The sequence below is a fragment of the Pempheris klunzingeri genome, chromosome 2, assembly GCF_042242105.1.
Source record: "Pempheris klunzingeri isolate RE-2024b chromosome 2, fPemKlu1.hap1, whole genome shotgun sequence".
Classification (NCBI taxonomy): Eukaryota; Metazoa; Chordata; class Actinopteri; order Acropomatiformes; family Pempheridae; genus Pempheris; species Pempheris klunzingeri.
In genome coordinates this window covers 16,702,693-16,729,557 of record NC_092013.1, presented here as the reverse complement: position 1 = coordinate 16,729,557, position 26,865 = coordinate 16,702,693, and the positions used below count along the sequence as shown (strand labels likewise).

Below are 26,865 nucleotides of genomic sequence, written 5' to 3'. Positions count from 1 at the left end.
CACGAGAGCTGCCCTCCTATTGTAAATTTCACAATTTGTCTCACCTGTCAGAGTCGTCAATTGAATGGTAAGGTGAGAATTACTAAAGGCCTGGACTCGTTATGCTGGAGGTAAATGACAATATTAACTTTATCAAGGATGTAGGTTTGGTTTCAGACGTTAGGGAACACAATGAAGTCAAGGGTTGTTTTACCGATAAAAGTGTGCTTATCCAAAATCATGTTGAACCAGATTTATCCAAAATCATGTTACGCAGCATTTTGCGACTATTGATTAGTTCATAGTCGATTCGTCTTCATCCTTATTTGATCTATAAAACAATAACCGTTCACAACACAAAAATATCCAATTTCCCATTTTGTAAGACCAATAAAAGCTGTCATTTGCACATTTAAGAACCTCGATTCATACATTTTTTTTGTCTTGAATAACAGTTTAATAGAAAAGTTAATTAATTTTCTTAAGGCTGATAAACTGACTAATTGTTACCGCCCTGTTTGTATACCAGAGAACTAATTTTTACCCTCCATCATGCTCCACCATAACTATAACTATAGGCTATAGTTAGCCTAAGCGACAAAAAGGTCCATATTGTCCCTCATTAACACTTGGAATGGGTCATGATTTTGAAATTTTGAATAGTTATCAAACTATAAAAAATCTAATACTTTATGTAAACGTCCATAGCAGTATCTTGATCTGGGGCACTGAGTTGAAGCCAGGTAGCAATATTCAAAGAAAGTTGGAATACTTCACAGTAACTGTTGAACAGCATTATATAATAGCAATATATAATAATATATTATCAGATCAGAGATTATTTCATCAAGATTACAACAGATGGACATTCAGAGGCCACTGGTAGAGAGATTTCAGAAATCAAACTGAAACTATTAAAGAGGAGGCAGGGTGGTGGGGGACAAAAGTAGAATTCTAAAAAGCGACTGAGCAAAAATTACTATTGCTCATTGTCTAGGTTGTATGTGTGAACTTGTGAATCCAGTCGGATAAGGCAAACAAGTTTATCTGTGTCACACCATTCAACAACAAGGTAATTCAGAGTGCTTTAGATAAAACAAAAGGCATAATAAAATATTCATGGTCATCAGTCGCTGATTAATGCAGAAATTGTTTGTTTGTGTGGTTCTGTTTTTGTCACTAGTTGCCTTTTGCCTCTGGCCATAGTTTGGCTTCTGTGTGTGTGTGTGTGTGTGTGTGTGTGTGAGTGATATCATTACCTCTGCTCCGATTCCCCTGATTTGATCAACGGTGGCTCCTGGGTTTCATATTCCTAGTGCTAATGCCATTGACCATCAAAGACAGCTAAAGAAAACACTGGACGTTCCCTGTTTGTCACACATCCCGTCTGAAGTTAATTCACTTTGCCCACTGCACTCACATCTCACAGGGAGAGAGGGGGGGAGACGGGGGGGAGAAGTCCACCATGCTTGGAATAATTCACGGTGCATCAGAGGAAACTTTCACCTTGTTAAACTCAGTCTGTTGTAAAATACAACATTTAATGTGAAATGTTTTATAGATGTAAGTGGTTTAGGGTCATAGTTGTTCTTAAACCCTGTTTGCTCGTCTGCCTTTTCCTGGATCAGCTTCAATCAGCAAGAAACTTTAATCATTCCAGTGGGAAAAAATTCCGCTATTATGTTGTTGAACAACTGTTCTCTAACTTGACTCTTATTTGTTTATTGATATTTCTTGTCCTTGTCCTTAGGGTGTGCTGTGAAACATTTATTAACCTGCAATCATGTAGGTGTTAGGACACATTTTGCACCATGTTTTCACCAAAAACATAACCTCCTTGGCAGAGGTAACAAATGCTCCACAGATTCATAGCAACACACATGCAGTGGGTGAGTTGTTTTTTGATACATCTCTAAAAGAGACCTGAAATGAAGAGTCAATAGTTTAACCCACAAGCTACATCCATATAAGTGGCCATGGTATATGTGCAATAATACACTCAGAATATATGTTGTTGTGATTGCCGTCTCCGCCTTGTTCCATGGGACACATCAGCAGCATTGTTTCAGTTGTGTGTGGCCACCACTGCATGTGTATGCTGTGAATCTGTGGGGCATTTGTTACCTCTGCCAAGGAGGTTATGTTTTTGGTGCAATTTTTCTGTCAGCAGGATTATGGAAAAACTACTGGCCCTTCCACCAGGAAAGGTGTAGCATGGGCTAAGTAAGAACCCATTAAATTTTTGAGTGGATCCGGATCTAACTCACGAACAAGCAATTTTTTGCCTTGGTGGAGGTCTGCACCCTCTGAGCGCCCTCCTAGTTATTTCATCAGTTCCTTCACTAAAGTCAGCTCCTATCAACCACAGAAGGACGTCTGACTTCTTGGCTGCAGCTCAGCTGAGCCAATAAGGCAAAAAAAGTCTACAGGTTACAATGAATAGTGTTTGCTAAATTGTAGAGTGTAATATGAGCAAAACAGTGCAGTTTTTAAAAAATGTTTAATGAAAGACATTATGGATGAACACAGGCACTGGATCAGTTTGCTGTTGCTCATAACATTTATCTTTATTTTACACAAGCTCTCTGTCTCCTTATTAAGCAGTCTGGTGTGTTTCCTGTTTTACCTCTGATGGTGCATTAAGATGAGCTGAAGGGTCTGTTTCATGTCATTACTTGAATGGATGTGGCTCTATTAGTAGGAACAGTGTGTCAGGAACAGGTGATACTGACAGAACAAATAATATCACGACATTTAAGACCTGGGATGGGAATAACTAGCAGTTATATGTATTATATATGGGATCAACATATCAATATTGTGTAAGATTACCTGAAATGTCAAGCCATGTAAACGGTGGATCTTTTTAAAATGGACTAAAGGCTAAATATTAATACATGTGTTTTGGTAGGTAGTGAAAACCGTCCATATTATGCAGCATATCACATACTGATATCTATGTTTTAAACCCACCAACACTGAACCAGTGGCTTTTTTGCTTTAATTTTTATCATGTACACCAACAAATTTAACCACGCTCAGAGACTGTTAAGCACTCTGTAGTTCTGCATCTGCCGCCTGTCTACCTTGAAAGACTTGAGGGGGAAAAATTGCTGATAGCTTTACTTTGAAATTTCTCTAGAATAATGAGACCTTGCTGCTGTTCCTCTTGTGATCAACCTTTGGATCCTAACCCAGTCTTTACAAACCATTTGCTGTAAACCAATTTGCTCTCTTAAAGACATCTCCAGCTCATGTCTCTTTCACACAAGCTCTCATGGTCTCGGTCTGCACTTGTCATTTGGTGAATGTGTTCCGTTACAGTGGAAATTCAAGGATGTTCTCACATCTTTGTGCTGCAACATTTTATGCATCTAAAGGTGTCAAAGTCATTAATGTGGAAATGTTTTATTTGTGTGTCTAGATGCCTTTTTGTGTTATTCTCATGGCCTCCGACTGAGAACGCAACAGACCACCACTGTCACTTTCACACTAATGCACACACAGACACACACAGCTTTGGTAAACTGAGGGCTGAAAGTGATGCTGTAGGAAGTGACTGTACAACTTGTTTCCTGTCCATGTTTTCAGCAGTTACGTAGGTGGTGTAGAGCTGCAAAGGAAATGTTGTATGTAGTACATGATATATGATATCGCAGCACTTTGCATTGTGGAACATTTCATGAGAAGCTGCTGCTGGACTGCAGGGTTTCATTAGTGGAGGGCTGCAGACATGAGGAAATATTTATCAGCATTCATGAAAGAGTAAGTAAGAATGTGTTTCATACATAAAACATGCAGATTTAGCTTTTAAAGCTATGAAAATCGTATAAAGTATAATTCATTTTGGTCTTTGTGCATGCAATAAAGAATCTTGAATCTTTAATGCGCTAACAAGTGTTAGGAAAGGGCTGAACTTTATCAGGAGATGGTTTTCTGGCTGCGGTAATAAAATGTCCGTACATTGTTAAGAGGTTCTGTCGAAAGGAAGTGGTCTGAATGAGCTCAATCACGGGGGAGATTTTCTACCTACTTCTATGTTGGGCTTTATTACTGTATTTATTTCTACTAGAGTTTTCTGTAGACTCACTGAACATACAATAGGCTGCTTTCTTGGTAAATGTCTAAAAAATGGCAAGAAGCCGAGGTTTTTTTTGTTAGTTTACTGACAAAGTAGTTTCCAATTGTCAGAGAGAGAGAGAGAAAAAAAAAGACCTTGTTGTACAGTATATCGCCAGACTACGTCAAGGTAATGGTGAAATCCCCACTTCAGCTCACTGCTCTAGTACTTTTCTCGTTTCTCTTCATTAGCGTCTTATTGTTCTGGCATCTACTTGTAGCATTCAGGAAGCTGCTAACCTTGACGGAGGATGGTAGGCCGTCTACAACTGCTCACAAAGCAAATAGAAAATTGAGCCTGCAATGCTCAGTGATTTAGATAAAAATGCAGAAATTGTCCTCCATTCGCATAGAAGTACATTTTTCCGAACTCTTAAAGGCATCATTTTAATGAAGTGTACATTATGCAAATTGAGCAATTATGAGAATGATGTATTACTTTGATTTTAGTTTCACCTTGATGTGAACCAGAGAGATGATTTTGTTCTTTTGGCATCATCTCGACAACACAGGCTAAAGACAAAGAAGAAAACAGTTATTCAGCACTTGGTTGCATTACAGTTTGAGCTTTGGTTTCTCTAACTAGGCCACCAAAATGCATCTCAGTGGACTGTCTGTGGTGCAGCAGACCAGTACTCACTTTTGAATGTCAGCGTTTCCCCAGTGAATCTTTCCAAGATTTACTAGAAATGTTAAGCTGCATCAAACTACTTCCACGTTTTATTTTCTGATGTGTTTATTAAAGTTCCAGATAGTAAAAGTTTGTGGCTGGTATTTTATGAACAGTGACTCAGCCTTTCTCTCTCTCTCTCTCTGTCTCTGTCTTTTCGCTCAGAACATTTACTGCTGCTTAACAATGATGATGATAAGGATGATGGGAGAAGGCCACGGTCGAAGGTGCAGCCCTCGCTAGAGTCACGCTTTCACCCCCAACATCAACCCTCCAACATCACCCTCGACTGCTGTCCCCCCTTTCCACCTGCGCCATGGCCAACCACCTGGAGCTGATCCAGGAGCTGCAGCAGCTGGACAAGGTGCCCAGCCTGGAGAGGCTGCGGGCAGCCCAGAAGCGGCGTACCCAGCAGCTGAAGAGATGGGCCGTGTACGAGAAGGAGATGCAAAACAAGAAGCGAAAGGCTGACAAGAAGGGACGCAATGCCAACAGCCTCCAGCAATCGGAGTCCAAGAGGCATGTGTCGTTTGCCGCCAGCGTGGCACTCCTGGAGGCATCGGCCAGGAATGATCCAGATGAAGGTAGGGGCAGTAAAGAATATTTATGATGGGAGCAAATTAGAAAATAGAAGTCTAGATTTATGGGGAAATGTGCTCACTGTAGTGAAAATAAGTCGAACTACAAAAGAGCTCTTAGCACAAAATATAACCACTGGAGATTTATTATTGTTGTAACAAGGCAACACACTAAACTATGTGCAGGGGTTTCTTTCATAAGCTCAGAGTCAAATCCAGAACAAAGCTCAGTGGTGCCACTTTTGAATAATTACTCTAATTTCAGTCTCAACTCACTGCTTCAGCTGGATATCAAAATGCCAAGGTCAGGAAAACGATTAGCTCGGCCTGCCCACTCAAACTGCCAGTGGAACTCACTCTATTCGAGCTGAATTTGTTCTGCTAGGACACTATTTTATCATTGGGAAATAATGGAGTTGTCACACCAAGATGAAAACTCAGTCTTTTAATTAAAAATTCTACGGGTGGTGCCCCCCCCAATTTGGAGATAATAATTGTTTTACTCCAGTACAAACAGTCCCTTGATGCTGTGTCAGTGCTAACAGTGTGTCAGTGATGCAGGAATGATAACGGGCTGCTTATCATTTAGATATGACATCTAATTTAACGTTACTCTAACTTTAAATTGATTGAACTCTTTTTATCATAACAAATACAGCCTGTGGCGGTGCTACTGTACTTTCTTTGCTTGTGCAAGCTGTCTTGACAGATATTGAAACAGCCTCAAGGCTGAAGTATTTTCACACAGATTCTTATGGAGCAGAAGCAGCTCCGCACTGCTATGTATACACGCATACGCATGCACACATATGCACGTGCACATGGACTGCGAAATGGCACATTTCTCCACTCCAGCTGGAGTGAGAGTCACTGGGAATCTTTGGATTCATGTTCTCTGGATGGCATGTTGGATTTTACTATCATGTGTAAGCTAAATTAAGATTTTACTAACCGAGCAGATGATTCAAGGATCAAGGATATCATCAGATCGGGTAGAACATAGTAGGAAAAAGCTTTCATCAGTTATGTTGCTGTTTTTGCTGATTCTGCTCCTCCTGCTGCTTTGAAATAATAACAAAAGACGCTGCTCCTTCATTATACGCAGATGGAGAGAGGTGATGTTGTGTGAAACATTTTAAAAGTGGTTTGAACAGCATTTTCGTTGTACGCTGCTCTGTGGTGTGTGATTCCCAGAAAGTCTGCAGAGCCACTTAGACTCTGAACCAGGATGTTGTGGCTGTTGGAGACCATGAAATTCTTTAGATTGGTTTGAACCACATGAGGTGGCGAGGAGCTTTGATACATCTACTCATTTACTGTCAGTTCAAGGAAATGTGTTCAGCAACTCTGTACACTGTCGTTCAAGGATGGTTAGATGGAAAATGATTGAACCAACTTCCAAGAGTTATTAGTTATATATTCTGCGTATTTAAGGTGAGATCATCTTTTTTTGTGGTCAAGGCAGTAAAACATTGGGGATTTATCATCCAAATTAAATGTCAAAGGGCAGTTTTTATGCACTATTTTACCCAGAACAAAGACAGGAAACAATAGACAGGACTTGGGTCAGGTTGAGTCACTAGTTTTGTTTTACATAAAAGATATTTCACCTTTCCAACAAAACAACAATCCCTTGTACAGCTTCTGATTTGGCCTTGAGTTAACACATGGCAACTTGTAAAAGTAAAGTACTTTTTATGATTTAAATGAGTGCATCAACTGGTGTGTATCCAGCCTATAGCCTTGGCCAAATAACAGATTATGTTGTATTATGAGGCCAGGAATTTTGCGTAGTGATGCTATAGGCTGAATACATGTACAAATAACACCAGACTGTTGCTGTAGATTTGCATTTATTCCACGTTTTTCTGCAAATTTCTCTGCAGCGAGAGCTTATACAGTATTTCGCATTTTTAGCCATGCAAGCAGAATGGGATGGCAATGTTGGTCGGTCGTTCACCTCTTTGGTCAAGACTAGTGTATCGCAACAAACACTGGATGGATTTCTATGAAATTTTCCACACACATTCATGGTCCCCAGAGGATGAATCTTAATGACTTTTTATCGACTTCATCATGAGGTTGGTATTTGCAGTCTTGACAGAAAACATCTGTTCAACTTACACTTGCAACACATCATTATATCAGCATTGTCACTGTAAGCATGTTAACACACTGATATTTGCATTTAGCTCAAACTGTCAGGGTCACAAGGCTGCTCGCATTATTACTGTAAATCAATTCTTGTTGCTGTATTTGTGAAGCACAGTAATATTATTCTGAACATTTAAATAGGTTTATATTTTATCCAATCTTCACACATCTGAATAACAACAACAACCAGTGTCTGTCATTGTGCAGCTCTGGACACACTGAGATCAGATTTATTTGTTTTGGTTTGAGCATTACTGATATGCAGTGGCTTTGTTAGTTCTCCTAACTGTTGACAGTGCCAGGGCATTGAAACATTTGGTATCAGTGCTGTTTAATGAGGGTGACCATGAAAGAGGCAGGGAGATAAAAAGAAAGGGAGACAGGGTGTAGTGTTGCCCACACAGCTCCAGTGGCAGCTGGCAAGCTCAGGAGCCTGATAATCTCCTCTCTCATTCCCTCTGGTCCCCAAATGCTCGATCAGGCATTCTGACTTCACACGCTATGCTGCGCAAGGCTCACAATTCACAGGCTCTGGGCTACCTTTACCAAAAATACCATGTGACAGTATGTATTCCCCTGTACAGTCAAAGAGGGCTATACAAATATAGAAAAGAATTGATTTGGATTTGAATGTAGATGAGTTTGAGCATCTTAGAAAAGCAACACATCAGTACTGACTTTCACATAAAGATTATTTATATTTGTAAATAAGAACAAAAATTTAGACCCCTTATTGGCAAAAAACAATGCAGAGCGAAGCGAATGCGGTCAGTGGAAAGTTACAGATGCGTTGAGAAATAAAAGGAGACATCCATAATCTCTTTTTCATTAAGAGAAAGGAAGGCAGAGGAGGAGAAGTAATAACAACAGAGAGACCGACTTTGACCCCAGGCTGACTCTACCGGCCTTGGGGCCATAATAAGATGAGAGGCTGGATTGGCTAGACTGACTCCTGTTTAATCCCTGATTGGTTGGATCCAGTGAGATGTTTCCTGTGTGTTCTCTGTGGTTGCAGTCACTGGGTTGACCGGAGGGTATGTGTGTGAGCACACACTGACAAATGTGTGTGCGTTCATTCGTATGCATGTTTTCTGGAAGAAGTATTTCTGTTTTTATGTGCTTTGCAAGCTTTTCTGTATCTTGAACATCAGATGGTGTTATTGAAACTAAGATCTGTGAACAATGTGTGGTGTGCACGTTATACGCTTGCGTTGTGCATTTGTGTGTGTGAGTGTGTATGTGAGAGTGTGTGTTCTTTCTTCTTTCCTCTCTGAACTACAATGTCCCTGTCATTACAACTACCCTCACTGGAAGCTGCGGCAGCACTCACCAGGCCGTGAGGAGATTCAGATATAGTAAAGCCGCAGAGGACATAATGTGAGCTCGAGCTGAAGTTTGTGTGTGTGTTTGTGCAAATGTGTTGTGGCTGTGTGATGAGGAAAGAGGAAAAAAATGTTTGTTTGTGTGAATATTTGAGATTTCATGAATGTAAATAAACTTTTCAGTGTGTGTTTCCAGTAGCAAACACACATTTCTGTGATCTGAGGGGACAAGAAAGAAGGGAATAGTGGGTTGGGCAGGATTGAATGGAAAAGTATTCATCCTGAGCCTGTGTCCATTTTTTCGCCCTCTGGCTGCCACCATCCTGAACCCTGTGCCCCCTCACAGTGATGAGGGTTGATGGCTGTGAAATTACTGTGAAGCACCTCAGTGTCTCTCTGTGAGGCTTTCGGGCTATTGAGACCGATAGGTTTTCTCCTCTCCAGAGAGCCACTATCCTGCAGAGGAGCAGCCATTGGGGTCAGAAAGGACGGTCTGCACACATACACACAGAGGATGGGCTGACCTGACATTTTCTCTTAACATTGCTGTCTTATCTGATGAAATTGTCAACCAACTCCCTGATGATTGAAGGAGTCAGGAATATCTGTGGAAAAGGGAAAATTTGAACAACTGAAGTCTGCTAAAGCACAGGATCCTTTAAATGTAACATGCAGGAAGAAAACAATCACAAAATTAACATTTAAGTTAGCATTCACGGCAATGATCATACAGTATGTTCTTACCCAGACTGCCTTGCAGAGCTAAGTATATATAATTAAGTCAACACCAGGCCAAGTCGAAGTGAACATTTGGTTGGAATCAATCATCAATCATCCCACTGATTAGCTGACTGTAAGCTGGTGATGGTAACATGGATCAAAAGGTTGCTGAATAATGCCAACTGCTTTTCAAAGTGTTCTAGCTGATTAGCTGACATTTCTCATATGGCTTTTATTGGGATTCCTTCATTATCAATACAGTTTATCCCATCTGACATTGGGCGAGAGGAGGGGTTCACCCTGGACTGAATGCCAGCCAGTCACAGGGCTGACACACACACACACTGAGACAGACAACCATCCAAACTCACGCTCACACCTACGAGCATTTAAGAGCCACCAGTTAACCTGACCTGCATGTCTGTGGACTGAGGGAGGAAGCCGGAGTACCAGGAGAGAACCCACACAAGCATAGGGAGAACGTGTAAACTCCACATAACCAGTGGGTTCGAACCTGGAGCCTTCTTGTTGTGAGGTGACAGTGTTGTTTTTTTGTGAGTCCAGCCTAAATAAGAAAAAATACAAGAGCATCAGCACCAAAAAATCATTCTGATAATGTGTCTTGCAGCAATGACAAAGCCAGTTGTGATTTGCTCCTCCCTGAACCCACTCTGTGTATGATAGCTGTATGTGTTTCCCACCCCTGGACTCTATTTATTCACCCACTCACATGGCAACACCCAGCTCACTAATTGTTACTTATTCGCCACTTAAAATCATAACTGGGAACTTGATATTTGAGAGGCCACACTTTAGATCCACATTCCATTTTTAGCCATGTGGCTTTTGCTTTTGGTTCACCACCTTTTTTTCTGCCATATCATCACCATATAAATACAGAGCTGGAACAAATCTTGATTTCAGGATAGAAAAATACTCAGGCAGCGAGTAACGTCTCCTGGTAGGAGAATTCACGTGTGGTTTTGTCTCCTTTTTTTTTTTCTCTTTCTAGTTATTTGCGTGCAAATTAGGTCTCAGAGGAGCTTTTGTCTTCTTCTGCTGTCTTATTAGAGTGGTAAGGCCTTCTCCTCAGAGGCCTTAGATAGGCTTAGCTGCTCCCAGGCATATGTCAGCAACAGAGTGGCATTAAAAAGACACACAATAGCAGAGTGAAAAGAAGATGAGGGCAACACAAACAAAAAAAGAAAACATTGACCTTTGACAGAAGTATCTGCTGTGTCTCTTCATTTCACACACCTTAGTTCATTCTGGCTCAAGCAGTCTGTTTTTTTTTTTATCTACAGGAGTAAACGCATAAAGATACTGTGTATTGACTGACCTTTACTCTTTATTTCAAATACCAGTGGGAGGATTTAACCATCTCCTCTCATGGAGTTTGATATGAAATGGGATAGAAAAGTGCAGTGTTGGATATTTACAGTCTGTGACCGTATAAAATGGTATTTTCTGAATGATTTAGGTTAGTTGGAAGAGTTCGGCAACATGCTGCTAGGATGCAAAATACAAGATTAACACCCACCACGCAGTCTATAGGGCTATTCAGTGTTTAGTTAATGTGGTATTTATGGCTGCTGTATTTTTATTGTACTTTTCTCAGCAGCTGTTGGATGAATTGCCACGAAATTTGGCGAACACATTCATTGTTCCCAGGCTATGATCCTGACTTGCAGAAAAAACTTTGCTGCTTGACCAAAAACCTGCAAAAGTAATGACATCTCCATTAGCCCCGACTGCCCCAACTTTGTATTTTGTGCTAATTTGCAAATGCCAGCATGCTAACATGCTAAATTAAGATGGTGAACAAGGTAAACTTTATACCTGCCTAACATCAGCATGTTATCATCGTCATTGTGAGCATGGAAAAGTCATGTTAAGTAGTCACTTAAATTTGTCATTACAATAAAGCTGTCCCCGATGTCTCATTTCTTAAAAACGGGAGGGGTTCACTTGTGAATCTCTTTGGACAATTATGTCTGCCAAATTAATGCAATATGACGTAATAAGAAAGTACCCAAATTATCACTTTAAACAAACCAGCTCCTCTGTAGTCATTTCAAGTTATTTTTTATACAAGAGCAATAAGTTGGGCACATGAAACTTTGGTAACTAACAGTGCTGTCCAGTGCTGATGTAGGTCGCTCTGCAGCGAGATCAGAGTTGCTGCTCTCTGTGCTGGACAGCAGTGATGATGCTGGGCCAAGACAAGAGAGAATTGGTAAACTTCAGACGGTTTCCACTTGCAGACACCAAAGGATGGACTTTTCAACCATATTTACCAGCCAGTAAAAGCTCCCTAAAGCTTGTTATCCACCTCTTCTTTCAAATGCCTTCAAATATTTGAAAAAATCTGATCTGATATAAAGACCAGTGATAGAACAAGGGATTCAGGAGCTTGTTTGTGGCATGCAGAATTTAATGTATATTGTACATATGTGTGTAGTGTCATATGGTCAGTTTTTTTTTCTTTTCTTGTTTATTTTCTCCTATTTAATGATTATGGATTATGAGGCCTTACTTATCTTCTGAAGGTTAATGTTTGGTTTTGTAACTTTTTGTAACCTATTTTTCACAACACAAATATGTAATCAACCTCTTTTATACCCAAGGCCTCTAATTTGCAAAGGATTTTAACCAAGTGTTTCTAGGGATTCAACAGGAGGTTGTTTACTCACATGTTCAGCTAAGCTGCTGTGACCTCTGACCTTTTGACAGGTGTAGTGTAAGCTGGCTAGTCTCTGTCGTGCATCCTGTGTTGGTAGGTCAGTAGTCTGTGAGGACACAGGTACATTTATAGAGCCCTAGAAATGAAGAATTATGGCTGTGCTTATTAAAGTGGCTCTGAGAGCTCATCGCTCTGCAGCTCTAGACGAGACATGAGCAGCATTTAAAACAAAATGCTGTAAGTGAGTGAGAAAAAACTGCCTGATAATACAGACAACGCAGCCAAACACAGAAAGCCGAACACAATGGAAATTAGTTAGAAAACAGCAGTTTTTTCTTCATTTGTTTTTGTTTTGCTTAAGCTTAAGCTTTCAGGGTCATCGTAGCCGATCATCTCTCACTTTAGACGTATCGCAGTTTGAGACGTCGCACTTTATGTCACTACAAAAGAGGTTGTTTGCAAAATCCTGTAGCATACAAAACTTTTTATCACAAGGCTTTGTATGTTTTTCTATCATCTTTGGGCATGTAAGCTTAAATGATTATTCAATTAATCAGTTAGCAGATGGGTAGAAAATTAATTGGCAATGTTGAAAACTGATTCATCATGGAAGTAATTTATAAAGCAAAAACTTAATTGGCTCCAACTCCTAGAATGCAAATGTTTTCAGGTTTTCATTGCTTTTTATGACAGTAAACTGAATATCTTTGTGCTTTGGACTGTTGGTTAAACAAAGTAAGCGTTCACCATGTCAGGCTGTAGGCAATGGGCATTTTTCATTGTTTTCTGAGATTGTATGGACTGAATAATCAATTGCAAAAACGAACACATAAATCAAAAGTGAAAATAATTTCGGTGCAGTCCTAGATTATAACACCCATTTGACACTACTACATATGATCACAGGATTTCAGTAACCCGATACCATAATATTGTTACTTGCAGCTTGTTTGCTGTGCCATGCGCTCAAATGTGCACTGAAATAGTAAATTACTCAAATCTCAGTTAAATCTATCAAGCAGAAATTGTGCACTTGGTGCATTTAATCAACTGACATCGTATAATGCCGTATGGCTCTTTCTGGATTCACTCATAAGACTGAAGATGAGTGCGACCATTTTTCTTTCCTGGGAACAAAAAGAAATCAAGGCTCCTTCAACACCAATAATTTTATGTGACATTAGTGAACAGTTGATTACTTAAGTGGGATTTGGCATTTCATGCCCTGAGGAGGGTTGAGAACTACAACTAAAATGTATCTTTGGAATCTTTCTGTGATTGCCAAGACTGGTCTTGGTCTCCCGACAGCAGTGGATTTTAAAAACTATTTTGTGACACCTTTTGTGTTCCTCTAATGGGCTGTTGCGTTCACCATCACTACAGTTACTATCGATATTCTTCTGTCTTTTTTTTCCTGTCAGGTCTTTGTGATTAGCGCCACTTTCATGGAGTCTCAGGCAGCCTTCAGGTCAATGAAACTCTTTTTCTGTCCTCTTTGTCAGTCTCTTGTGCTGCCCCTTGCTCTGTCTGTCTAAATCAGTGTTCCTCTATGGGCTCGTCAGACTCGGCTCCTCCATGCGGTGCTGCTCAGCCTGGCACACACTGGCACTGCTGTACCCTCCCCGCCATGCTGGTTCACATGCCTCAGGCTGGGCAGAGGGCACTGACTCATCCTGGTCATGCAACATCATTTGGGATTAAAAAAATGTAGGAAAAGAAGTATAAATACAAAAGTGAAAGCAGTGTGAGGGGTTGGACTGGTATGTACAGTGTTGTGTGGAGTGTGAATGGTCGGTACATTGTGTCAGGGGTTGGTGTTGTCAGTCTAGAAAGCAGGATGCACTGGGCTGTGGAATAATTAGGACTTTGGCTTATTTAGCTTCATAATTTAACTTTCTTCTTGGCTGTGTAACAGTCACACAATGACAAATGGTCTTTTATTGAACTTGAGCACATCATTGACTATCTCCGCTTCATTATGTTCTTTCAGTACAGCACTAATTTTCTCCTTTTCATTCGACACGTCTTTCTGCTTAATTTGCCTCTTTTCAATTGGTTCATATAAAAGCCAAACTATTGTCATTATCATTATTATTATTGTTATTGTTGTTGTAGTTGCAGTTGTTGTTGATATTATCATTATTAGTAGTAGTATCTAGTAGTATTAGTATTATTATTCACTGCTGGTTCAAATGTGATCTGTGGTCTTTAGTGAACCGTGCTGCACTAAACGGTAGTCTGCCAACAAGCTCACTGAGATCTTCTCCCTCTCCTCCCCTCTTCCGCATCAGTCAAATCTCCTGGGAGAGCCCCGACTCTCAAGTTAACTCCTATTTCCATGGTAACCGAGGCAGACAGAGAGAGGTCCAGGCAGCCATGGCCCAGAGCTACTCAGCCGCAAAGGCACAAATTGTGCATCATCATTGCTGCTGCTGCTGCTGCTGCATGGGACAGCATGATGGACCTCACCCTCGATTAAAACCGTAAGGGGTGGAAGTGAATGGTGTGACCCGAATCATACAAATATTAGGAAAGTTATCTGAGAATAATTTTGGCAGAAGTTGACCAGTTTATGGATGCAGAGGAAATTCTTCAGGAAAAATTAGATTTGTTTCTTTATTGTAAAGTGAAAAGTAAGTGGTTGAATAGCTGGAGGGAGTGTGAACTGGATACTTGGATTGTTTTAGGAAATAGTATTTGAAATGCATACAAGGATTTAAGGTGCCTATGAAATGTAATAATACTATTGATATAAAAAAAAAGCAAAGACTGTCGTCTCAAGAAGAAGACAAGCATCTGTACAAGTTGTTTTACTGAATTGGTGGGGGTGCACATTTGTTTTGGTCTGAGAGGCTAAGATCCTGTGCAGAGAATCTTTAACTACTGTAACAATGACGACAAAGGTCTCCTAACCGTCATGAAATTGTCACGCTAACCGAAATCACAGTCTTTCCCCAAACCTAATTAAGTCGTTCTTGTGCCTAAACCTTGGCAAACCACAGCATTGTCACACAGTAAAACAGATTTATTTTATTTTTTAGCAGTGATTTGTAACAGACAAACAGTCAGATCAGAAAACGCTTCTGCCTTTTTAACAGTGAACATTTTGTCTTGTCATTGTAGGAAAAGCACAATAACTGGCTCTGTCCCAGTAAGCTGTGATAATGAGCCAGTGTGCAAAATGCCAACACCCTGAAACTAAAGCAGCTGAATGGAATTCAGCCGTCATTCATTTGATCAATTACACCTTTTGGAAAAGACCAAGTGGAACATTGGTTAACTCCTTCAACAGGACTGCATGCATGGGGGGATAATCTTCATACATTTTGATAATAACTGTTGTTTTTGTTACAATTATTATTTAATGTTGCAAATCGTGTGGTATTAGATGTTTAGTCATGGGTGTAGTCGTAGTGCCATGAATGTAACTGTTTATGAGCGTGTATTGACTTTATATAATCTAACATTTTCAGCAGTCTGCATCTTTTTTTATACGGTGCTAAACTCGATCTGTAAAAACAACCAAAACTGGTACAGTTGTGTATATTATACCAGCAAATGTTCAGTGTTTACTTGGATAGGAAATTGGCTTTGCTCACTCATCCACATGTCTTTGTCAGGGACTGTAATTGAAGCCCACCTGTGTTTACACTTGCCTGCCGAAGATGCCGAAGTAGTGTGTTTAAGTGGTATCATCCTATCCCCTGAATGCCCGTTCAGCACCCTGCTGCTCCCCCACTCTTTTCAAACATCCAGTGTCTCTTCACCAGGCCCCCCCCCCTATATAGCGAGTAAATATCCCCCCATCATACAGGAAATCCTGCAATAGGATTCTGGATTATCCAACAAGGATTAGGCCTCACCAAACCAAACGAGGGGGGGCAGGGGGTTTCATTAACAACACTTTAATTGATCATGTTCAACCCTAGAAGCACAATGAGTGACTTGTTTTAATTGTGTGTGCTGAAACTCTAGAAACACTGTAAACTGGGAGGATGAATTAAGTGCAGAGTGAGAGAAAAGCTAGAAATGTTATGACAAACCTGAAAGCTGCCCCAGACAAATATGACAAAATGAATGAAAATATAATTTTTGATCAGACTTTAGAGGTGAAAATGATGGATATTTATTTTGTTACTCATTTGTCTTAACTAAACCTAAATATATTTGCGAAGGGCTTTGAGAAGGTCAGAAAGCAGATTAGATTTTGGATTCAGATTTGATGAAATGACAATAATAACCCAAAACTACTCACTGCCATTTTTATCAGACATTACTGGATCCATAAAATCCAAATGGGGCCACTGGAGTGGAGTTGAGCTGGGATAAACAAATGGCAACCACAGCAGCTGGTTACAGCCTAGGAGCTGTCAATCAAGGCAAACAACAAGACCAAGAATAAACCCATCATTAATCCTCAAATACTCTTAATGGAACAATCATTTTGAAAATTGCCAGCAAGACACATTAGAAGAAATTATGAACACTATTAAAGTGATTTTGTTTTTGTACAGAAAAGTTGGCAGAGTGTTTTGGAGCCAGCACCCAGTGGTCATTATAGGAACTGCACCCGAGTGTTGGCTTTACAATGGTTCTTTAGCGTTCCATTTCTGTAACATTGTCGGACTCATGATGATCATTTAAAAAAAAAGGCAATAAAGTCGATGCAGCAGAATCAGCTATATTGTCTTTTTTTATTCCATCCTTTTCACAACCTCGTGCCTACAGTACTCTTATTGTACCCCAGCCGCCAACAGCTCAGTTGGTTTGGGTATGTTATGTTACATCACCAGACTTGTCGTCTTCAGACCCGATGCTGACTCAAGTGAAATCACTTGAGGCAGTTTATCAGATTTCACCAAGCTCCCTCTGGAGCTGCAAAAGGCTTTCTTCAACTTTTTATGCATATGCAGTACTACTGTTTAAGACCTGTAGACAGACTTTGATGTGTAAAATAGGTAGAGTTTCCCTTTAGCCCTGAGCAGCGTTGGTTGATGCTTGGCTCAGACATTTCGGGCCACATGTGACTCAGGTCTTCAGGTTGGGTTTGAGCTCCATGTTTAATTTTTTTGTATCGTCTCACAGTTACACTGCAACAGTCTGTCTTGATTTTTATTCCTCTCCCTCTTTCACCACAATCTGTGGAAGCCTGATGCCTTTTAGCAAGCATACAGGAGCTTTCTGGATTGGGCACTGGTGCACCTCCTCACTTGGAGACAAATAATAAGAATGTTTGTTCTTGTAACTTCATCACTCTTTTTACTCCCGTAGATCATAAGCATGTGCAGACCTGAACAATGCTTTGGAATTGTATTTAGACTGAAATATCGATATAAATGTCAAATAATTTTTAGCAAATTACTGTGAAATTTGTTTGACATTCATGATCCACAGAGGGTGAATCCCTCTGACTTTGGTGATCTCCTGACTTTTCCTCTGTCACCACTATGAGTTTGACACTTTTGTTTTTCTAAATGTAAAATGTTTCAAGAGATTTGCAGAACATTTTGTACAGACATTCATGGTTCCCATCTAGCATCATCATCTAGTCAAAATTTTAATTTGTCCAATACTTCGGTTTGTGATCAAATACCTGCAAAACATTTCCATCAGTATCAGTTGCAATTTCTGTGCAAGTGCTACCTAGCATGTTAATTTGCTAAACTGAGACAATGAACATTGTACCTGCTAAAAATTTGTATGTTAACATTGTAATTGTGAGCGTGTCAGTGGGCTAATGTTAGCATTTAGCTCAAAGCATTGCTGTGCCTCCTGTAAGTGCAACCTCACAGAGCCGCTAACATGGCTGTAGACTTTTGGTCTTGTTTACATTTGAGCAGTCGCAAATGTCTCTCTGTTACTATCAAGAAGATAAGATATAAGCTTATTCTGTCACAGCTATTAATGAATGCTGTCAGTGTGTAATTAGTTTGGATATAGTGTACATTAACAGCTCTGTCTCAAAGCTTGAAACAAGTCAGACATTGTTGGCAGTGCCATGTGGAAATAAACCTTGACGAGGCTCCATTATTTGAGATGGGGTTTATGGACTTGGAGTTAATCTGATGAAGTGTTTGTCTTGAGATGAGCTTTTTTTTGTCAGTATGCCACCTGAAGGATTAGTATGTTAATTACATTATTAAAAATGCCTTAATGGTGTCTGTGTACGTTCCAATCATCTTTCTAAATTGAACCGTGAGATCATTGGAGTAGCTTATGTTATGTTTATTCTATTTCAGCATTCATTTGCTTACAGTGACCCAGAGAGAACACCTGCTGTACCCCAATCCACAGTTTATTTTGCCTTCCTATTACTGCTATACTGTCCAACTACATCTGTTAAAGCAGCGTAACATACAATTGAAGTCCCTTAATAGCTCATCATGTGGATGATAATTATAACACGCAGCGGAATGCTAATTATATCAATGATCTTCTCTCCTAACGTCCTACTAAAACCAATGTCATTTAGCTGCTACTTATGGACGTGCCAAGTGGCCTACTTTCTGCAGTGCCGACAGGAAAGCAGAGACGGCTACCTTGCCTGAAGAGCATTTGGAATATAACGATGTTCTTTTCTGAAAACTGCTGTCGTATGTTTATGGCCATTTGATTGTTCTAAGATTAAAGTATCTCATTTGTGGGAACTGATGTGCACTGATGCGTATGTGTCCTACATCAGCCTTTTCCCATTTGCAGCAAATAGTGAAAAATGAATAAAATGGGGTTGTGGCAAAACCTAATGATGACAGAAATGAATACTAGCAATATTTCGACCAATTACCTCAGCTTTGGTGAACTGAACAAAGAATGTAATCACTGTAAATAATCAAACTCGAATTCAGTTAAATAAACACATCTTTCTCATTAACTTCATGTGAGTTTGTAAGATACAGTTTAATAATTTTAAGCCTATTCAAATTGTCACTATTTTCAGACCTAATTCACAACTTCAAATAATGAAATGTTTGAATAAGTTTCCCACTGAGCTTTCACAAAACTCATCAAATTACATTCCTGAACAGAACATTGTTCAGCATCTTAACATATTTCTCTGCATGTATTTGGGTTAAAAGTGGGGTTGGGTCCTTTAGTGGTTTTGGCGGTCCAGTTGAGTGTACAAGTTTGGTTGTATGTGTACCGACTGATCCAGCATCTCACCATCATGACATGTTTGGCTGAATTGAAAAGTAGCCTACATCGGCAACTTGTGCCATTGGCCAACATCTTATATCGCATAAGCAACATGACAATAGCAATTAACATAACGTCAAGGTTATTTTTGTGTAGGTCAGAAATGGAGCCACTAATGTCTGAGTGAATCCTGAAATTAACTCTGAAAACTAATGTCTGAGTACTGATCTTTGTTTTTAGCTTCGGAGGCTAACACCGGTCCAAAAATAGTGGATAATTTCACTGATTAAAACCCTACACTAACAAACAAGCAGACAAACCTGCTGGATGGAGCTCTGTGAGAGGTTTTATCCAGTAAAATCCCCCATTGTCACATGACCGGTCCTCAGACCTGAACCCTGTTGTGTTCTCTGAGGCTAAAAACTAAGGTCAGCTGGTCGAACCAGACACTGGCTGCTATTTTTCACTCAAACTTCATGACCTTGCTGAATGCGTCTTGTGGGTCTAATTCCTATTTACTTCTAAAGTTCTAACATGTTTTTGTTTTTTGATGTTAAACTTTAGTAGAAGAAAGGTTAAGTTGTCCTCACTATGGTGCAGCTACACTGTCATGGTGGGTTTTCATATGTTCTGCTCAGGAGCTATGTCCAACACCTCGTGGTAAGTTTCAGTTTATATTGCCCCAGGCCTAGTGAAAAGTTATAAAATGGAAAATTGTTGTATAGCGTTTTATGTATGTCAATAATATTTCTATAACTCTTTTTCTTAGAAATTAAATGTTTTTGTTTGTTTTATTTGGTCAAACTTGTATTTGTGTTAATGTGTTCGTGATAAGATAACTAGCCTCCATATCCCTCCAGTAGAGACTATAGTTGTAAAGAGACAGATGGCTTGAATTTCATAATGGTCCATGTGTTTGGTAGGACACCACGGGCAGTGACAGTGATTCTTCTACAGTAGTAACTCTGCCTTTTACTTAACTCAGTGACACCGTAAGAAACTACCAAGAAGCCTGAGGACTAAGACACTGTTTCCAAAAATAAGTCCAAAAAACAGCTTTATCCTACTTTGAAAAATGAAAAAATACATTTCATTAAAGTGAGGAGAGTTAAAATTTCAGTACAACTTTTAATTTAAGAGAGTCACTGGGAGCAGCCTCAAGTGTATCACCCTTGTCTCTGTATTTAATTTGCACTATCTTAAAATGTTTTATAGTGTGCTTAAGACTGTAAAATATCAGTGGTAGCCTGCAGTGCGTTAGAATCTGCCCTCTTGCCAGCATATCACTGTTTCATAGGGATTATAAACCACAGTGACATTTTAGGTATATGGCATAAACCATTCTCTCATAGGTATCAGCTCGCCTGTGAGATTTAGGGGATTCTCCGGCTGCTATTGTTGCTGCACAACAAATATTTGCCTCCTCAATATGGCAAAGAGAGATACTCTTGAAAGAAAATCAATCCACCACTTGGATTCTCCTGCGTGTGAACTCACTCAACCCCTCTCATATCACAAACTTTGACTTTACCAGCTATTCCCCCTCATCACTGATCACGGGCTGAGAGATACGAGCCCACAGGGGGGTCGGTGTGAGTCAGCATCCTGAGCTGCACCCAGACAATAAGAACATCCATGCTATTAACTGTAGTGTACACTCAGCGCGGTGACAAGCTGCTCCTTTTCCACGACAAGAGACATGCAGATGCTGTGCACCGTGTTTCCTACATCAGCTGGAGAATTTTAAAATTCTCAACTGATCTTGTGGATCACAGCATTCGAACATGCAATATGCTGTGGTGAGAGGCTCCCTCATCAATTATCTGCCGGGGCCTTCCTGAACAAGAATAAGAAGGCTCATAAGAATGAATCCTGAAATGAACTCTGAAAGATCCTAATCTGTGCAACTGCAAAGATGGAGGGTTATAGTACTTATACAAGCGACTCATTTTCACAGTGCGATCTGATATGATCTATGGGAACTCTGCATATATGCTGTGATGGATGACAGCACACACCAGGCTTTTGAAAGGATAGTTATTTAAAATTCAATTCAGTCTCTGAAGTTCTTACAGTGACTCCTATTTCTTTGTACGAAGGTCCCTCTTTAACAATGAATATTGATCCGTAACCACAGGTGATGTAGTGTGCAGCTTTCATATTGGTTTGTATGCATCATATGAGCTTATAGTGCAGTGGGGGGATTGTTTGTGGGAAGCTTTATGTAAATGTTCTGTCCAATGACAGGATCCTAGTTATAAGGCGATAATTGTGTAACAGTGTCTTTGAAAAATGACCGTGACACTGGCATTCCCTTTGTAATGAATGTTTAATAATAATGGAGTAGCAAAGTGGGAGGGGCTATTTCAGGCACCCTTGGTTGTGGATGTACCATTAATAGACATTGACAGTGTTACATGACCCATAGGTGAAGTACTTCCATAGCGTGGGTGGGCATGAAACTATCCCGTAAGTGATAGATAATAATTAAACTTGTCACCATAACATAAATACTGCATCAAACAGAGCACGCCGCAATCATCACATGCAGAACTGCACTTCAAATTCAGTTCAGTTTTTACTATATCACACTTGACAGCAGCATTACGCACAGTGGGATTAGCTGGTACTAAACTTCAGGCATGACTGATCACAGACACTGATCTATTCCACCTCTAAATGTAATGAATTAGTGACCCTTAAGAATCACCGTCTAAGCTGTAAAATGCCTGCTTATTTTGATGCACACTACAGTAAAGGGGAATCAATGTTAATAACACCTGCATAGTCCAAGTTCATTCATTTGGGATTTGTTTCCATCTTACACACACACACACACACACACACACACACACACACACAGTATTGTGGAGGCAAAGTAAGATAACAGGAAGGAAGGGTGGGTTTCTCTTCCTGTGCTGTTGTTTGTTGATGTATCTTTTATCTTTTGGGAGGCATTTGGTCCAGCTCCATCTCCTCCCTCGATGGGAATTTATAGGACCTGCCCAGGAAGACGTGCATGTGATTTCTGCAGCGTTGTGTTACTGGCTTTTGTGGTCACTGATAATCACCATGGTGACCCTTCGGTGTAATGGGCTGCTTTTGAAAGATTTTTGTGTTTGCAAGCATGTTTGCTCGGTCCCATTGGGTGGCGGTACAGACAGATAGGAATCACATTCTTGGTCATGTCTCCAACTCTGTTTTACTGTCTTCCTCCTCTTTCTCTGCATCTCTTAGTAGCACAGTATCTGTCTGTGTGATGTAGAACAAAATTTTACCCCCCGCAGCCTCCTATCAGGGTTTGTATGATATATTCTTTAAGATCCCTTTTCCTTTTTTGATAAAATTCATATGCCATGGATTAGATAAAAGTAAAGATGCTGCTTTACATTTTTAAGTGCCTTTGGTCATTAAGTCGGAGTCTTCATGCTACTAATGAGACATGCAAGAGGCAAGATAACCCAGTCTCTTCAAAATGGGACTTTAACTTTGAACTAACTAAAACATTACTCCAAATATTTGCAGCAGAGGTGGGTGTTCTACATAAGTTCTCAATCGAATGGTCAAATCAACAGAAAGTAATCAACACATTTGATTAAGTGTCGTTTTTGTCAATTATAAACCAAAAATGCCAAAAATAATTCTTATCCCAGCAACAACATTTTTAGGATTTTCCGGGTTTTCACAGTGTTTAGCCATGCAGGAGTCAGGATGTCAGTGTCACCAATTTAGTCCAGGCAAATTGCAAATTGGGAATTTTTTTGCAGGCGTGCGTGGGTGTCTCACTAAAGATGTAAGTGTATTGTTTTTTTTGGTGATCTCGTGACTTTTCATCCAGTGCCATCATCAGCTCAAAATTTCAATTGTCCAGTACTCAAATAACAAAATACCTGCAAAACTAATGACACTGTCATCAGGCTCAGATGAATGCTCTGTTCATTCCTAACAACCAAATGTCAGCGCGCTAATAGGGTAAACAAAGATGGTGAACATAGTAAACATCATACCTGCGGATCATCAACATGTTGACATTGAGACAGGTGATTAGTTTGGAGCTCTGTTAGGTGTTTCGTACCCTCACATGTTGGTGCTAATGTGCTAATGTCTGATTTATTTTGCATCTAGTAAATGCGGATAATTGACATTTTAAAAGTGTTTGTAATTGTGGTAATAAAGATAAGTAGTCTAATTTAAGAGGTTTTGACATGATTTTGTCTCTCCCCTGTGTAAGTTAATGTGTCCAGAAAGTTATCTGGTAATTACAGCATGTTAATTACTTAATGATTTTAAAAGGGGGTTTGTTGTTGTCGTCGTTATTTTTGTTTTGATGTTAATATGCCCTCTCTCTTGCTTTCATTATAAAAGGCAGAATCTCTCAGCCATCGATCTTTCAGCAGGGAGGGATTGTGTTTGAACTGCCTCATTATGTGAGTTTGAACCGTTTGCATGTGTGTGACAAATCACCTCTTAGAGGTTTGCCCTTGGAGATTTTCATATTATACAGATTTTAATGTGATAGCAGAGTGTCGTCAGCCCAGAACTCATAAGTCACATACAGAAATATATTGTATAACAAAACCTAAAGGTGTAACAGGATACATCCAAGCAAAAAGAGATCACTGTTGATACAAATAGATTCAGATCATGTAAAGATCAAACACTCTGTTCTTTGAAATATGAAGTCCAAGAGCAAAATATAACCTGGTAATGCATTTTGTGTTCCACTAACATGAAAAGCAAAAGTCCGTGGCTACACTTTAGAAGAAAATGTAGGTTATTTTGCTGTTTTTGTCTGTTCGCACTTAAGGAACAAAAAAGCATATTTCAAGACTCTTAGCCGAGAGAAATGGAGAAACGGATGCTGAAGTTGCCTTAGTGTTGCATTTCTTTGTGTTATTGTGTGCATCTCTGTATGACAGGTTTTGACGCGATAAAGGAGGCCATTGTGATTGCACAGATGCACCTTATACCATCATATTGTGACTACAGTAAATTGCATAAAAGTTGGAGAATTTGTGTTTCATAAGCACTTTATTGAACATTGTTTACACAAATTGGTTCAGACAGCCCAAAGATTGAAAACAAATACTCCACCCAGACATGAAAAAAATCACAACAAAAGACAACATAAAATATGCATTAAAAGAGAGCAGAAACAAACAGCAGAAACATTCATAAATATTAAGCGAGAACACAACTATATGAAAGTGTGTTTTTCAAATTGAGCCATCTCTCTTTCTCTCCATGCTGTTTACATTTCTCTCTGTTTTGCACTTTTCTTCACATCACTCTCATTGTCACATCATTGCTCAAATCTGTTTCATCCCGACTAATGCATCAGCGCCCATACTCTGTCACAGGGAAAGCAATTCTCCACCAATGCATATATTTTCCTGCATGCCTGCCTAAATACCAATCAAAAATCAAGCTATTTGGTGGTGCTGAGTGTGTCTATGTCTGCCTGCCTGTGCATTTGTTAATCTCACTCTGGTTTCCAGCACATATTTTAAAATGCACAATTTCCAGCCTCAAGAGCAGGCGCTGTTAGACATAACTGTCGCCCTCTGATTACTTTTCCAGACTCAAACACTGTGAAAACAATGTGAAAACGTGTTTATCGCTGCGTGCACGGCCAACATGTTGAACCCATGCAGAGGAGAATCTATACACATAAATACAAATACACGAGGGGCTCCCACCTGACTGAGAATAACATGAAAACAATACATTTGGTGTAACTGTGTCATGATGTACACACAGACTGACTTAACAGAGAGCTTTGTGTATGTGACTCCGGTCTGTATTAATGGAGATTAATAGCAGGATGTTCCAGCAGGGGAAGTGAACAGTGACAGGGTCAGCGTGAACGCCAGCACTAGATACACACTGCTCTGTCACTCATCCTGATTTTTTTTTTTTTTCTATTTATACACCGTCTGGATTGTTTTCGGTCATGGTGAAATATAGAGTTTGTTCAAGCTGGAGGCAGCAGAAATGAGATCTCTGTTATCTCCTCAGAGGTGTTGCAAAATTTGTATTTTTTCTTTATTCACTATAATGGCTACCAGACCACGAATCAAGACTATTTGTGCATTTTGTGGTTGGTTTTGTATAAGCGAGATGTCAGATGGACTTCAAGTTTAACTTCATCCAGATCCCCACAACCTTTCTTTCTCTTTAGATAGCAATGTGCCTACCGCAGTGATGATTTTGTGTTGAAATCCCCTTTTGTGCTACTACTGTAAGTAGTAAGCTAATTATTCCATGTAGTCATTTCACTTTTGCTCTTATAAAAGACACAGCTCAAACTGTTTCAACACCTTTTATCTCTTCTATGACAGCCCCATTAACACAGCAAAGTCTGTCAAAAAATCTAAAGGTCGACACGTCTGCCGTGGCTATAGATGATATATTGGACGTATAATCAATGTCTCTGAGAACATTGTATTTTTAACAATAGGAAGAACAGAAATAGTTCAGAGCATCACACTTTGTTATGAGATGTTTCCATCACGTGCACATATATTACTGTGCAAAAGTTTTTGGTAGGTGTGAAGAAATGCTGTAAAATAAGAAAAATATAAAATTGAGTTGTTTATTTGTGAAGAAAGTGAGCAAACAGAAGAAAAATCCATTTGGTGTGACCACTCTTTGCCTTCAAAACAGCATCAGTTCTTCTAGATACACTTGAACACAGTTTTTGAAGGAACTCAGCAGGCAGGTTGTTCCAAACATCTTGGAGAACTAACCACCGATCTTCTGTGGATGTCGGCTGCCTCAGATCCTTCTGTCTCCTCAAGTGATCCCAGACAGACTGGATGATGTTGAGATCAGGGCTCTGTGTGTGTGTGTGTGTGTGTGTGTGTGGGGGGGGGGGGGGTAGTTCCTAATGACATTGGCTGTATGTTTCGTTGTCCTGCTGCAGAATAGATTTTGGGCCAATCAGGCTCCTCCCTGATGTTACTGCATGATGGATAAGTATCTGCCTGTATTTCCTTAAACCATTAATTTTGACCAAATCCTCAACTCCATCTGCAGAACTGCAGCTCCAAACTGCAGCTCCAAACTCCAAACTCAGTGAACACACTGACTTCTGCTACAGAGCACCTGCTGCCATTTTTCTGCGCCCCAGCGCCTATGTTTTCATGCATAGTTGAGCTGCTTGGCCATGTTTCCATGTCAGAGTTATGGCTTTTTGGCTGTAGTTCTTCCATGAACCTGGATCTTTCATCTGCTGCACTAAGTTTCCTTGGCTGACCACTGCATCTATGGTTCTCAGTGTTGCCTGTTTCTTTGTGCTTCTTCAAAGGAGCTGGAACAGCACATTATGAAGTCTCAGTCTGCTTTGAACTCTTTGCCTGGGAGAGACCTTGCTGATGCAGTATAACCACCTTGTGTCTTGTTGCTGTGCTCAGTCTTGCCATACCACAACCTCACCTTGGTAGCAGAGTTTGGCTGTTCCTCACCCAGTTTTAAGCCTCCTACAGCTGTTTCTGTTTCATTTAA

At 40.0% G+C, this 26,865-nt stretch overlaps 1 protein-coding gene across 1 annotated transcript in view; it reads left to right on the top strand.

Annotated features, from left to right (window-relative positions):
• Positions 1 to 4,989: 4,989 nt before the first annotated feature.
• The window catches only part of ppp1r16b (protein phosphatase 1, regulatory subunit 16B), a 54,847-nt gene continuing 32,971 nt past the window's right edge, over positions 4,990 to 26,865 (top strand). Inside the window, exon 1 of the mRNA XM_070843017.1 lies at positions 4,990 to 5,352. Within this exon, the coding sequence (XP_070699118.1) occupies positions 5,085 to 5,352 (268 nt within the window). The 5' untranslated portion in view covers positions 4,990 to 5,084. The remainder of the gene's footprint in view (positions 5,353 to 26,865) is intronic.